This window comes from Bombina bombina, chromosome 2 (assembly GCF_027579735.1).
Source record: "Bombina bombina isolate aBomBom1 chromosome 2, aBomBom1.pri, whole genome shotgun sequence".
Classification (NCBI taxonomy): Eukaryota; Metazoa; Chordata; class Amphibia; order Anura; family Bombinatoridae; genus Bombina; species Bombina bombina.
In genome coordinates, this window is record NC_069500.1 from 675,027,518 (window position 1) to 675,043,791 (window position 16,274).

The following is a 16,274-nucleotide window of genomic DNA, read 5'->3' on the forward strand; positions in this document are numbered from 1 at the left end:
CGTAGAGATTCATCTCTTACCTCCCTTTTCAGATCGACGATATACTCTTATATATACCATTACCTCTGCTGATTCTCGTTTCAGTACTGGTTTGGCTATCTGCTATATGTAGATGAGTGTCCTGGGGTAAGTAAGTCTTATTTTCTGTGACACTCCTAGCTATGGTTGGGCACTTTGTTTATAAAGTTCTAAATATATGTATTCAAACATTTATTTGCCTTGACTCAGAATGTTCAACTTTCCTTATTTTCAGACAGTCAGTTTCATATTTGGGATAATGCATTTTAATTTAACATATTTTACCTTAAAATTTGACTTTTTCCCTGTGGGCTGTTAGGCTCGCGGGGGCTGAAAATGCTTCATTTTATTGCGTCATTCTTGGCGCGGACTTTTTTTGGCGCAAAAATTCTATTTCCGTTTCCGGCGTCATACGTGTCGCCGGAAGTTGCGTCATTCTTTGACGTTATTTTGCGCCAAAAATGTCGGGGTTCCGGATGTGGCGTCATTTTTGGCGCCAAAAGCATTTAGGCGCCAAATAATGTGGGCGTCTTTTTTGGCGCTAAAAAATATGGGCGTCATTTTTGTCTCCACATTATTTAAGTCTCATTATTTATTGCTTCTGGTTGCTAGAAGCTTGTTCACTGGCATTTTTTTCCCATTCCTGAAACTGTCATTTAAGGAATTTGATCAATTTTGCTTTATATGTTGTTTTTTTCTTTTACATATTGCAAGATGTTCCACGTTGCAACTGAGTCAGAAGTTACTACAGGAAAATCACTGCACAGTGCTGGAGCTACCAAGCTAAGTCTGCTATAAACTTTTGGTATCTGTTTCTCCAGCTGTTATTTGTATTGCATGTCATGTCAAACTTATTAATGCAGATAAAATTTCCTTTAGTACTGTTACATTACCTGTTGCTGTTCCGTCAACATCTAATTTTCAGAGTGTTCCTGATAACATAAGAGATTTTATTTATTTTAAATCCATTAAGAAGGCTATGTCTGTTATTTCTCCTTCTAGTATACATAAAAGTCTTTTAAAACTTCTCTTTTTTTTCAGATGAATTTTTAAATGAACATCATCATTTTGATGCTGATAAATCTTTGTATTTGTTCAAGATGGAATTTATTCGTTCTTTACTTAAAGAAGTGTTATTTGCATTAGAAATAGAGGATTCTGGTCCTCTTGATACTAAATGTAAACGTTTAAATAAGGTAGTTATTCCAGAAGTGTTTTATCTCCCTGATGCTATTTCTGAAGTAATTTCCAGGGAATGGAATAATTTGGGTAATTTATTTACTCCTTCTAGACGTTTAAGCAAATTATATCCTGTGCCATCTGACAGATTAGAGTTTTTTGGGACAAAAATCCCTAAGGTTATGGGGCTGTCTCTACTCCTGCTAATGTACTACTATTCCTATGGCAGATAGTACTTCATTTAGGATCCTTTAGATAGGAAAATTGAATCCTTTCTAAGAAAAGCTTACTTATGTTCAGGTAATCTTCTTAGACCTGCTATATTTTTAGCGGATGTTGCTGCAGCTTCAACTTTTTGGTTAGAAGCTTTAGCGCAACAAGTAACAGATCATAATTTTATAGCATTATTATTATTCTATAACATGCTAATAATTTTATTGGTGATACCATCTTTTGATATCATTAGAGTTGATGTCAGGTATATGTCTCTAGCTACTTTAGCTAGAAAAGCTTTATGGATTAAACTTGGAATGCTGACATGTCTTCTAAGTCAACTTTGCTTTCCCTTTCTTTCCAGGGTAAATAATCATTTCGTTCCTTTCCTCACAACAAGGAACAAAAGCCTGATCCTTCATCCTCAGGAGCGGTATCAGTTTGGAAACTATTTTCAGTTTGGAATATATCCGAGCTTTATAGAAACCTATAGCCAGCTCCTAAGTACCTATGAAGGTGCGGCCCTTATTCCAGCTCAGCTGGTATGGGGCAGATTACGTTTTCTTCAAAGAAATTTGGATCAATTCCGTTCTTAATCTCTGGTTTCAGAAACATTGTTTCAGAAAGGTACAGAATTGGCTTCAAGTTAAGGCCTCCTGCTAAGAGATTCTTTTCTTTCCCGTGTCCCAGTTAACACAGCAAGGCTCAGCATTTCTGAAATGTGTTTCAGATCTAGAGTTGGCTGGAGTATTTATGCCAGTTCCAGTTCTGGAACAGGGGCTGGGGTTTTATTTTATCTCTTCATTGTACCAAAGAAGGTCAATTCCTTCAGACCAGTTCTGGATCTATCATTATTGAATCGTAATGTTAGGATACCAACATTCAAGATGGTTACTGTAGGACTATCCTGCCTTTTGTTTAGCAAGGGCATTATATGTCTACAATAGATTTACAGGATGTGTATCTGCATATTCCGATTCATCCAGATTACTTTTAGTGTCTGAGATTCTCTTTTTAGACAAGCATTACCAGTTTTGTGGCTCTACCGTTTGGCCTAGCCTCAGTTCCAAGAATTTTTTTCAAAGGTTCTCGGTGCCCTTCTTTCTGTAATCAGAGAATAGGGTTTTGGTATTTCCTTATTTGGACGATATCTTGGTACTTGCTCAGTCTTCTCATTTTCGTAGAATCTCATACGAATCGACTTGTGTTGTTTCTTCAAGTTCATGGTTGGAGGATCAATTTACCAATCAGTTCATTGATTCCTCAGACAAGGGTAACCTTTTTAGGTTTCTAGATAAATTCAGTGTCTATGACTCTGTCCTTGTCAGACAAGAGAAGTTTAACATTGATATCAGCTTGTCAAAACCTTCAGTCACAATCATTCCCTTTGGTAGCCTTATGCATGGAAATGTTGGGTCTTAGGACTGCCGCATCAGATGCGATCTCCTTTGCTCGTTTTCACATGCGACCTCTTCAGCTCTGTATGCTGAACCAATGGTGCAGGGATTACTCAAAGATATCTCAATTTATATCTTTAAACCGATTTTACGACACTCTCTGACATGGTGGACAGATCACCATCGTTTAGTTCAGGGGGCTTCTTTGTTCTTCCGACCTGGACTATAATCTCAACAGATGCTAGTTTTACAGGTTGGGGAGCTGTGTGGGGGTATCTGACGGCACAAGGGGTTTGGGAATCTCAGGAGGTGAGATTTCCGATCAATATTTTGGAACTCCGTGCAATTTTCAGAGCTCTTCAGTCTTGGCCTCTTCCGAAGAGAGAGTTGTTCATTTGTTTTCAGATAAGACAATGTCACAACTGTGGCATACATCAATCATCAAGGAGGGACTCACAGTCCTCTGGCTATGAAAGAAGTATCTCGAATTTTGGTTTGGGCGGAATCCAGCTCCTGTCTAATCTCTGCGGTTTATATCCCAGGTATGGACAATTGGAAAGCGGATTATCTCAGTCGCCAAACGTTGCATCCGGGCGAATGGTCTCTTCAACCAGAGGTATTTCTTCAGATTGTTCAAATGTGGGAACTTCCAGAAATAGATCTGATGGCTTCTCATCTAAACAAGAAACTTCCCAGGTATCTGTCCAGATCCCGGGATCCTCAGGCGGAGGCAGTGGATGCATTTTCACTTCCTTGGAAGTATCATCCTGCCTATATCTTTCCGCCTCTAGTTCTTCTTCCAAGAGTAATCTCCAAGATTCTGAAGGAATGCTCGTTTGTTCTGCTGGTAGCTCCGGCATGGCCTCACAGGTTTTTGGTATGAGGATCTTGTCCGGATGGCCTCTTGCCAACCATGGACTCTTCCGTTAAGACCAGACCTTTTGTCTCAAGGTCCTTTTTTCCATCAGGATCTGAAATCCTTAAATTTAAAGGTATGGAGATTGAACGCTTGATTCTTGGTCAAAGAGGTTTCTCTGACTCTGTGATTAATACTATGTTACAGGCTCGTAAATCTGTATCCAGAGAGATATATTATAGAGTCTGGAAGACTTATATTTCTTGGTGTCTTTCTCATCATTTTTCTTGGCATTCTTTTAGAATACCAAGAATATTACAATTTCTTCAGGATGGTTTAGATAAGGGTTTGTCCGCAAGTTCCTTGAAAGGTCAAATCTCTGCTCTTTCTGTTCTTTTTCACAGAAAGATTGCTATTCTTCCTGATATTCATTGTTTTGTACAAGCTTTGGTTCGTATAAAGCCTGTCATTAAGTCAATTTCTCCTCCTTGGAGTTTGAATTTGGTTCTGGGGGCTCTTTAAGCTCCTCCATTTGAACCTATGCATTCATTGGATATTAAATTACTTTCTTGGAAAGTTTTGTTCCTTTTGGCCATCTCTTCTGCCAGAAGAGTTTCTGAATTATCTGCTCTTTCTTGTGAGTCTCCTTTTCTGATTTTTCATCAGGATAAGGCGGTGTTGCGAACTTCTTTTGAATTTTTACCTAAGTTGTGAATTCCAACAACATTAGTAGAAACATTGTGGTTCCTTCATTATGTCCTAATCCTAAGAATTCTAAGGAGAAATCGTTGCATTCTTTGGATGTTATTAGAGCTTTGAAATATTATGTTGAAGCTATTAAGTCTTTCCGAAAGACTTCTGGTTTATTTGTTATCTTTTCCGGTTTTAGAAAGGCCAGAAAACTTCTGCCATTTCTTTGGCATCTTGGTTGAAATCTTTATTTCATCTTGCCTATTTTGAGTCGGGTAAGACTCCGCCTCATAGGATTACAGCTCATTCTACTAGGTCAGTTTCTACTTCCTGGGCGTTTAGGAATGAAGCTTCGGTTGATCAGATTTGCAAAGTGGCAACTTGGTTCTCTTTGCATACTTTTACCAAATTCTACCATTTTGTTGTATTTTCTTCTTCTGAAGCAGTTTTTGGTAGAAAAGTACTTCAGGCAGCGGTTTCAGTTTGAATCTTCTGCTTATGTTTTTCATTAAACTTTATTTTGGGTGTGGATTATTTTCAGCAGGAATTGGCTGTCTTTATTTTATCCCTCCCTCTCTAGTGACTCTTGTGTGGAAAGATCCACATCTTGGGTAGTCATTATCCCATACGTCACTAGCTCATGGACTCTTGCTAATTACATGAAAGAAAACATAATTTATGTAAGAACTTACCTGATAAATTCATTTCTTTCATATTAGCAAGAGTCCATGAGGCCCGCCCTTTTTTGTGGTGGTTATGATTTTTTTGTATAAAGCACAATTATTCCAATTCCTTATTTTATATGCTTTCGCACTTTTTTCTTATCACCCCACTTCTTGGCTATTCGTTAAACTGAATTGTGGGTGTGGTGAGGGGTGTATTTATAGGCATTTTAAGGTTTGGGAAACTTTGCCCCTCCTGGTAGGAATGTATATCCCATACGTCACTAGCTCATGGACTCTTGCTAATATGAAAGAAATGAATTTATCAGGTAAGTTCTTACATAAATTATGTTTTTTCTAGCGCTGACATTTGTTTTGTTAATGAGATGTAGCGAGCATTATCTACTGGACGTGTATTTCTGTATCGCTGAAAGGGTTAGTTAAGCACTGCATTAGTGATCCCATTCCAGTCTTAATAGAAAACGCATCTAAGCTGCAAATACAACAAAGGAGTGTATGCATACTTTAAAAGAACATTAAAGGGACAATAAAAGCAGAACTTTTATTTCATGATTCAAATAGAGAATACAATTTTAAACAACATTGAAATGTGCTTCTATTATCTAATTTGCTTCATTCTTTAGGTATCCTTTGGTGAAGAAATGGCAATGCACATGGGTGCGCCAAAAACACTAGTCATCTATATGCAACCACCAATCAGCAGCTCCTGAGCCTATTTATATATGCTTTTTCAACAAAGGATATCAAGAGAATGAAGCAAATTAGATAATAGAAGTAAATTGGAAAGTTATTTAAAAATGTATGCTCTTTTTGAATCATGAAAGAAAGAAAGAAAAAAATGGATTTCATGTCTCTTTAAATGCGTCATGTGTTTAAATATTAAATTAGGGTCCTCCTTCATATGGACAAGGAAGAAAATCTCTGTAGCTCATAGGCAAGCTTTTATGTCTTTTTTTTTTTTAAGTCTAAAGATTTGGCACCCAAACAGTTAAAGAGAAAGTCCTTACAGTAAAGAGTATTTCTGATCAATGCAAAAAGCACAATTTAGTTGGCATTTAAAAAAAAAAAAAAAAAAAAAAACTATCACTTTAAATGGGAATCTGTAAACCAATGTTTCACCTTTTTTAAATTGTGCTTTCTTAGCACTTTAAACAGTGTGAATAGCATGACTACTCTATTTGAATGTCAACTGAAATAAAGATTTTACAGATAATCGTTTTGATGTTTTTTCTATACATTGTAAAAATAAAAAAGCAGGGAATTAGTACAGTGTTCCCAATTTAAAATGTGTTTCTTCTGTATTCTCACTTGTTTTAATGATAGCAGGATAGCATGCTACTGCATCTGATTCATTCCTAAGGACTATTAATCTGAATTGTATAGTAGTAACATGGGCCGTCTTCACTCTCAAGGGCTGCTAGAATGGAAAGGGATGTCAACATGAAAAGGCATTTGATAGAGGATCTGAAAACTCGTCTGAAAGCCTACCAGGAAAACGAGAGGCCTAGACAAGAAATGTTGGAAAGTCTTGAAAGGAAGGTAATATGCCCTGTATGTTTATTCCCTTAACATGTTGTTCACTAAATCGCCCTGGAATTCGCTATTCAGTCTTGCATGTGTAGCATAATAATACTCTAGAGGGCAGCTAAACTTTTTTTTATAGAAAAAATATCACATACTATGGGCAGTAAAACTGTTGCTATAAGTACAATTGTGTTTTTTTTTTTGTTTGTTTTTTTAAGGTTTCTTTTTCAAAGGAAAAAAAATGTTTATAGAGTTAGTTTTTCTAATGAAAACTAATATACAGTATGTTTCCATGTCTTATATTGTGCAGAGCAACAGTATAGATTTAATGAATCTAATAGTGTAAATCTAAAGACCTGCGTACCAGTATTAGTATTTTTAAATCATTGTGGTGTTAATTTAAAGGGACAGTCTAGTCAAAATTAAACTCTCATGATTCAGATAGGGCATGTAATTTTAAACAACTTTCCACTTTACTTTTATCATCAAATTTGCTCTGTTCTCTTGGTATTCTTTGTTGAAAGCTAAACCTAGGTAGGCTCATATGCTAATTTCTAGGCCCTTGAATGCCATCTCCTATCTCAGGGCATTTTTACAGTTTTTCAGCACTAGTTCATGTGTGCCATGTAGGTAATTCCACGGGAGTGAGTACAATTTTATTTATGAGTCAGCACTGATTGGCTAAAATTCAAGTCTGTCAAAAGAACTGAGATAAGGGAGCAGTTTCCAGAAGCATAGATACAAGGTAATCACAGAGGTAAAAAGTATTAATATAACTGTGTTGGTTATGAAAAACTGGGGCATGGGTAATAAAAGGGATTATTTATCTTTTTAAACAATAAAAATTCTTGAGAAGACTGTCCCTTTAACACTATGGGCTAGATTATGAGTGGAGCACTAACAGTTACATGCAAGCGATAAGGGGTTTATTGCGGGTGTTTGCATGTCTTGTTTTTCGCTCGTATTACAAGTTGAAAGTAAATGCAAACGCTTGAGTGCAATTCAAGTTAATGCTCGTAGAGTTAGCGTATCCCCAGAACTCTGGTTAACTCTTATGTGAAACAAAAAAAGTGAGCCAAAACACATAAAAAATACATTACACAGTACATTTACACTCATAAGAACACCATCTAATAAAAATAAAATACAAAAAATACTTCTTGAAAAAGTTTTTAAAGGCTCAAATATTCTAGGTCTCAGATGCTATAAGTAAAAGAAAAGGCAGGCAGGCAAAGGGCTTTAACAAAGAAATACATACATAGACATGTCTAAAGATATGTATGTGTGTGTGTGTTTGTGTGTACAGATATATTTATGTATCTATATATTTATATATATATATATATTATTTTTTCTTTTCTGTAACATAAGCTGTGTGCCAGGGTGTAACTAATCATTTGCACTTGATGTAAAGGTAAACTAATTACTATTGAAAGGACAGTAAAGTAAAAATTAAACATTCATGATTCAGATAGAGCATTGAATTTTAAACAACTTTCCAATTTACTTTTATTTGACAATTTGCCTTGGCTTTTTTTTTTGAATCCTTTATTGAAGAGTATACCAAGTGGGCTGATAGGAGCTTAAGAGCATACCCTTGCCTTTAGCAGTCTATGGCAGCAGTATTTACAACAATGTAAATGTACATTGTTTTCTCCAACATAGGTGTGTCCGGTCCACGGCGTCATCCTTACTTGTGGGATATTCTCTTCCCCAACAGGAAATGGCAAAGAGCCCAGCAAAGCTGGTCACATGATCCCTCCTAGGCTCCGCCTACCCCAGTCATTCTCTTTGCCGTTGCACAGGCAACATCTCCACAGAGATGGCTAAGAGTTTTTTGGTGTTTAAATGTAGTTTTTATCCTTCAATCAAGTGTTTATTATTTTAAAATAGTGCTGGTATGTACTATTTACTCTGAAACAGAAAAGAGATGAAGATTTCTGTTTGTAAGAGGAAGATGATTTTAGCAAACGTTACTAAAATCGATTGCTGTTTCCACACAGGACTGTTGAGATGAAGTAACTTCAGTTGGGGGAAACAGTTTGCAGACTTTTCTGCTTGAGGTATGACTGGCCACATTTCTAACAAGACTTTGTAATGCTGGAAGGCTGTCATTTTCCCTATGGGGACCGGTAAGCCATTTTCTTAGTTTAAGTAAAAGAATAAAGGGCTTCATAAGGGCTTATAAAACTGGTAGACATTTTTCTGGGCTAAAACGATTACTTTTCTAAACATATTTGGCAGATTATAACTCTTATAGTTATTATAATCTTGGGGATTGTTTTAAAAAAACGGCAGGCACTGTATTGGACACCTTTTTCAGATGGGGGCCTTTTCTAGTCATAGGCAGAGCCTCATTTTCGCGCCACTAATGCGCAGTTGTTTTTGGAGAGCAAGGCATGCAGATGCATGTGTGAGGAGCTAGAACCACTGAAAAAGCTTATAGAAGGCATCATTTGGTATCGTATTCCCCTCTGGGCTTGGTTGGGTCTCAGCAAAGCAGATACCTGGGACTGTATAGGGGTTAAATGTAAAAACGGCTCCGGTTCCGTTATTTTAAGGGTTAAAGCTTTCAAATTTGGTGTGCAATACTTTTAAGGCTTTATGACACTGTGGTGAAAATTTGGTGAATTTTGAACAATTCCTTCATACTTTTTCACATATTCAGTAATAAAGTGTGTTCAGTTTAAAATTTAAAGTGACAGTAACGGTTTTATTTTAAAACGTTTTTTGTGCTTTGTTGACAAGTTTAAGCCTGTTTAACATGTCTGTACCATCAGATAAGCTATGTTCTATATGTATGAAAGCCAATGTGTCTCCCCATTTAAATATATGTGATGATTGTGACATAGTGTCCAAAAAAAGTAGGGACAATGATGCCACAGATAATGATATTGCCCAAGATGATTCCTCAAATGAGGGGAGTAAGCATGGTACTGCATCATCCCCTTCTGTGTCTACACCAGTTTTGCCAACACAAGAGGCCCCTAGTACATCTAGTGCGCCCATACTTATTACCATGCAACAATTAACGGCTGTAATGGATAATTCTATTGCTAACATTTTATCCAAAATGCCTACTTATCAGAGAAAGCGCGATTGCTCTGTTTTAAACACTCAAGAGCAAGAGGACGCTGATGATAACTGTTCTGACATACCCTCACACCAATCTGAAGGGGCCAGGAGGGAGGTTTTGTCTGAGGGAGAAATTTCAGATTCAGAAAAAATTTCTCAACAAGCTGAACCTGATGTTGTAACATTTAAATTTAAACTAGAACATCGCCGCGCACTGCTTAAGGAGGTATTATCTACTCTGGATGATTGTGACAATCTGGTCATTCCAGAGAAATTATGTAAGATGGACAAGTTCCTAGAGGTTCCGGTGCCCCCCGATGCTTTTCCTATACCCAAGCGGGTGGCGGACATAGTAAATAAGGAGTGGGAAAGGCCCGGCATACCTTTTGTTCCTCCCCCTATATTTAAGAAATTATTTCCTATAGTCGACTCCAGAAAGGACTTATGGCAGACAGTCCCCAAGGTCGAGGGGGCGGTTTCAACTCTAAACAAACGCACTACTATTCCTATAGAAGATAGTTGTGCTTTCAAAGATCCTATGGATAAAAAATTAGAGGGTTTGCTTAAAAAGATGTTTGTTCAGCAAGGTTACCTTCTACAACCAATTTCATGCATTGTTCCTGTCACTACAGCAGCGTGTTTCTGGTTCGAAGAACTAGAAAAGTCGCTCAATAAAGAATCTTCGTATGAGGAGGTTATGGACAGAGTTCAAGCACTAAAATTGGCTAACTCTTTTATTTTAGACGCCGCTTTGCAATTAGCTAGATTAGCAGCGAAAAATTCAGGGTTTGCTATCGTGGCGCGCAGAGCGCTTTGGCTTAAGTCTTGGTCAGCGGATGTGTCTTCCAAGACGAAATTGCTTAACATCCCTTTCAAGGGTAAAACACTGTTTGGTCCTGATTTGAAAGAGATTATTTCAGACATCACTGGGGGAAAGGGCCACGCCCTTCCTCAGGATAGGTCCTTTAAGGCTAAAAATAAGCCTAATTTTCGTCCCTTTCGCAGAAACGTACCAGCCTCTAATTCTACATCCTCTAAGCAAGAGGGTAATACTTCTCAACCCAAACCAGCCTGGAGACCGATGCAAGGCTGGAACAAGGGTAAGCAGGCCAAGAAGCCTGCCACAGCTACCAAAACAGCATGAAGGGATGGCCCCCGATCCGGGACCGGATCTGGTGGGGGGCAGACTTTCTCTCTTTGCTCAGGCTTGGGCAAGAGATGTTCAGGATCCTTGGGCACTAGAAATAGTTTCTCAGGGTTATCTCCTGGAATTCAAGGAACTACCCCCAAGGGGAAGGTTCCACAGGTCTCAATTATCTTCAAACCAAATAAAAAGACAGGCATTCTTACATTGTGTAGAAGACCTGTTAAAGATGGGAGTAATTCATCCAGTTCCAATAGGAGAACAAGGGATGGGGTTTTACTCCAACCTGTTTATAGTTCCCAAAAAAGAGGGAACATTCAGACCAATTTTAGATCTCAAGATCCTAAACAAATTTCTCAGGGTTCCATCGTTCAAAATGGAAACCATTCGAACGATCCTACCTACCATCCAGGAAGGTCAATTTATGACCACGGTGGATTTAAAGGATGCGTACCTACATATTCCTATCCACAAGGAACATCATTAGTTCCTAAGGTTCGCTTTTCTGGACAAGCATTACCAGTTTGTGGCACTTCCATTCGGATTAGCCACTGCTCCGAGAATTTTCACAAAGGTACTAGGGTCCCTTCTAGCAGTTCTAAGACCAAGGGGCATTGCAGTAGTACCTTACTTGGACGACATCCTGATTCAAGCGTCGTCTCTGTCAAAAGCAAAGGCTCATACGGACATCGTTCTAGCCTTTCTCAGATCTCACGGATGGAAAGTGAACATAGAAAAAAGTTCTCTGTCCCCGTCAACAAGACTTCCCTTCTTGGGAACAATAATAGATTCCTTAGAAATGAGGATTTTTCTGACAGAGGTCAGGAAAATAAAAACTTCTAAGCTCTTGTCAAGTACTTCATTCTGTTCCTCGTCCTTCCATAGCGCAGTGCATGGAAGTAATAGGATTGATGGTTGCAGCAATGGACATAGTTCCTTTTGCACGAATTCATCTAAGACCATTACAACTGTGCATGCTCAGACAGTGGAATGGGGATTATACAGACTTGTCTCCGACGATTCAAGTAGATCAAAGGACCAGAGATTCACTCCGTTGGTGGCTGATCCTGGACAACCTGTCCCAGGGAATGAGCTTCCGCAGACCAGAGTGGGTCATTGTCACGACCGACGCCAGTCTGGTGGGCTGGGGCGCGGTCTGGGAACCCCTGAAAGCTCAGGGTCTATGGTCTCGGGAAGAATCTCTTCTCCCGATAAACATTCTGGAACTAAGAGCGATATTCAATGCTCTCAAAGCTTGGCCTCATCTAGCAAAGGCCAAATTCATAAGGTTTCAATCAGACAACATGACGACTGTTGCATATATCAACCATCAGGGGGGAACAAGGAGTTCCCTGGCGATGGAGGAAGTGACCAAGGTAATTCAATGGGCGGAGGATCACTCCTGCCACTTGTCTGCAATCCACATCCCAGGAGTGGAAAATTGGGAAGCGGATTTTCTGAGTCGTCAGACCTTCCATCCGGGGGAGTGGGAACTCCATCCGGAAATCTTTGCCCAAATAACTCAATTATGGGGCATTCCAGACATGGATCTGATGGCCTCTCGTCAGAACTTCAAGGTTCCTTGTTACGGGTCCAGATCCAGGGATCCCAAGGCGACTCTAGTGGATGCACTAGTAGCACCTTGGACCTTCAACCTAGCTTATGTATTCCCACCGTTTCCTCTCATTCCCAGGCTGGTAGCCAGGATCAATCAGGAGAGGGCTTCGGTGATCTTGATAGCTCCTGTGTGGCCACGCAGGACTTGGTATGCAGACCTGGTGAATATGTCATCGGCTCCACCATGGAAGCTACCTTTGAGACAGGACCTTCTTGTTCAAGGTCCATTCGAACATCCGAATCTGGTTTCCCTCCAACTGACTGCTTGGAGATTGAACGCTTGATTTTATCAAAGCGTGGGTTTTCAGATTCCGTGATAGATACTATTATTCAGGCTAGAAAGCCTGTAACTAGAAAGATTTACCATAAAATATGGAAAAAATATATCTGTTGGTGTGAATCTAAAGGATTCCCATGGAACAAGATAAAAATTCCTAAGATTCTATCCTTTCTACAAGAAGGTTTGGAGAAAGGATTATCTGCAAGTTCTCTGAAGGGACAGATCTCTGCTTTATCTGTTTTACTTCACAAAAGGCTGGCAGCTGTGCCAGACGTTCAAGCGTTTGTTCAGGCTCTGGTTAGAATCAAGCCTGTTTACAGACCTTTGACTCCTCCCTGGAGTCTTAATCTAGTTCTTTCAGTTCTTCAAGGGGTTCCGTTTGAACCCTTACATTCCGTAGATATTAAGTTATTATCTTGGAAAGTTTTGTTTTTGGTTGCAATTTCTTCTGCTAGAAGAGTTTCTGAGTTATCTGCTCTGCAGTGTTCTCCGCCCTATCTGGTGTTCCATGCAGATAAGGTGGTTTTGCGTACTAAGCCTGGTTTTCTTCCGAAAGTTGTTTCCAACAAAAATATTAACCAGGAGATAGTTGTACCTTCTTTGTGTCCGAATCCAGTTTCAAAGAAGGAACGTTTGTTACATAATTTGGACGTAGTCCGTGCTCTAAAATTCTATTTAGAGGCTACTAAAGATTTCAGACAAACATCTTCTTTGTTTGTTGTTTGTTCTGGTAAAAGGAGAGGTCAAAAAGCAACTTCTACCTCTCTTTCTTTTTGGCTTAAAAGCATTATCCGATTGGCTTATGAGACTGCCGGACGACAGCCTCCTGAAAGAATCACAGCTCACTCCACTAGGGCTGTGGCTTCCACATGGGCCTTCAAGAACGAGGCTTCTGTTGACCAGATATGTAAGGCAGCGACTTGGTCTTCACTGCACACTTTTGCCAAATTTTACAAATTTGATACTTTTGCTTCTTCAGAGGCTATTTTTGGGAGAAAGGTTTTGCAAGCCGTGGTGCCTTCCATTTAGGTGACCTGATTTGCTCCCTCCCTTCATCCGTGTCCTAAAGCTTTGGTATTGGTTCCCACAAGTAAGGATGACGCCGTGGACCGGACACACCTATGTTGGAGAAAACAGAATTTATGCTTACCTGATAAATTACTTTCTCCAACGGTGTGTCCGGTCCACGGCCCGCCCTGGTTTTTTTAATCAGGTCTGATTAATTATTTTCTCTAACTACAGTCACCACGGTATCATATGGTTTCTCCTATGCATATTTCCTCCTGTACGTCGGTCGAATGACTGGGGTAGGCGGAGCCTAGGAGGGATCATGTGACCAGCTTTGCTGGGCTCTTTGCCATTTCCTGTTGGGGAAGAGAATATCCCACAAGTAAGGATGACGCCGTGGACCGGACACACCGTTGGAGAAAGTAATTTATCAGGTAAGCATAAATTCTGTTATTGGACAGTTGGTCACTTTAAATACTTTTTCACGCTTATACCCATGACTGTATAAATGTATTTACTGCATTTAATATAAACTGCTCTGGACTCTTTCTAAAGCATAAAGAACACACATCTTAGTCACCTTTTTCTTCTTCTTCTTTTGGGAAATAAGAACCTGGCCACCAGGAGCAGGCAAAGACACCCCAGCCAAAGGCTTAAATACTCCCCCCACTCCCCTCATCCCCCAGTCATTCTTTGCCTTTCATTTCAGGAGGATGGCAGAGACGTGTCAGAATTTAAATTATTTTTTTTTTGTCTCTTAGGGTAGTACTCTTCGGTATGGGACAGGAATTTTAAGTAGTCCTGTCAGTCTCTCAGTGAGGGCTTGGATTAAAGTTAGGTTCCGGAGATGCAGGAAGTTTCTTTCTGCGAAACTATCCCGACTCATATTAACAGCTCCTCAAGCAATCAGCATTGTCGAACTTTGCTTTACTGCCTGCTTTCTTCTCTCAAGTCCATGGCGGAGGCGATACTACTATTTGTCACACTTGAAAGGCCGTGTTCCTGTTCCACAGCGTTGATTCCAGTAAGATCATTTTATTTTACTTTATTCAATGTACCGTAACATAATGTTTCCCGTGAGGTTAAAGCTCCTTGCGGGTTTAACTTATACCAAAAGGGTCTCAGTGAGTCTCTGTTAGATCTTAGAATCGAGGGTTAATATCTCCTGAGGGGGGTTATTGGACAGGGAGGTTTATAATCATGTTTCTTAGGTGATTCAACTTGCTTATGTGTGAGGATTATGGACTTGTGGTTCGGAACTTTAAGGTCTTTAGAAGTGACGCGGCCTTTTGGCTGGGTGTGCTGTTTGGACTATACGGTTCACCCTGTGTCCGGGCGTGGTTATGCTCTGTTCCCATTTCCGCATTCCCGACCGTGTGGTGTCTTAGAATATATCTAGTCCGCGGGGGTCTGGTCAGAGGAGGTGGTGAGTGCCCCAGCCATTGGTGGTGTCAGGTTTTTTTTTTTCTGAATAGTCCATATTACTATATCCTTGTTACAGTTATCAGGGATACTGATGCTGAGACTGTACTCATTTCAGATTCAGTTACGGATAACTCTGATTCCGACACAATTATAATATCTGATTCAGATTCTGTGTCCGGTGATAAATCCGGTGTAGCCTCGTTGACTCCTGTAAACCATTCTTGTTCCATATGCCATATGAGAGGACCCGGTTCCTCGGGCTCGGGGAACCAGGGATCTGCTGAGCCATCTGCCTCTGGGGGTCTTGTCTCCCAGGGAGCGAGTTCCCTACCGATTCTTCCTCCTACACATGCGGGTAACCCAGTTTATATTTCCTCCACGCTGGGTGGTGTTATTTCCCCCACAGCTTGTTAATGTTGGCGCTTGCTCGTCTCCATAGTCCAGACATTGCTTTGAGAATGAGCTTGTGCCCTATTGTCCCGGGTATTCCGCCTTGGGCTGGGCCTCCGCAGTATCCTGAGGGTTCTGTTCCGGAGTGTTGTGCTTTTTGGTACCGGATTGCGCGCCTTCGCATATTGTTCAGACATCTGTTTGAGTCACTGAATGACCCTATAGTTCTCAGATATGGGAATTTGCAGTCTGATGGTCAGAATGGTACAACTCGTTAGACATATGGGGATGAGGTAATTTCCTATTGTCCTTATATGGAGTTCTTTCCCAGTTTTTGTAAGATGGGGCTCCGTTTGGCTGGTCCTACGGGTAGACCCGTGTCTTTTTTGGGCGTTAACCTTCGGGTTGCCTTATATTTTATTTTGTATCCGACAGATGTCTTTTATTTGTTTTTTGTTTCCTTCGGGAACCATCTGGGATTGATACTCTTTGTTACTTCTGCGGAAGTTGTTTGGACATGTTAGTCCTAATGTTTAAAAACAGGTCAGTTTCGGTCTTGTGGCTGTTCAGACACATGGCACTGTTCTGCTGAGCTGGTTCAGTAGAAGCGCTGAGTGCTCTGGTTATCATTGTTTTTTTCATGTTCCACTAAGCATTCGAGAAGAACTAATAAGTTTGCGAGGGCGGGAAGGATGGTCTCAGTCCTTATAGCCTCCAGTCATAGATGTCTGGGCGGAGGAATGTTCCACTGTGTCACTCTGTCTTCTGATTTTAT

General features: G+C 40.0%; 1 protein-coding gene across 1 annotated transcript in view; it reads left to right on the top strand.

Annotated features, from left to right (window-relative positions):
- Positions 1-16,274, top strand: part of CNTLN (centlein) — a 969,919-nt gene that overhangs the window by 888,548 nt on the left and 65,097 nt on the right. The window contains exon 21 of the mRNA XM_053702639.1: positions 6,449-6,575. Coding sequence (XP_053558614.1) covers positions 6,449-6,575 — 127 coding nt within the window. The remainder of the gene's footprint in view (positions 1-6,448; positions 6,576-16,274) is intronic.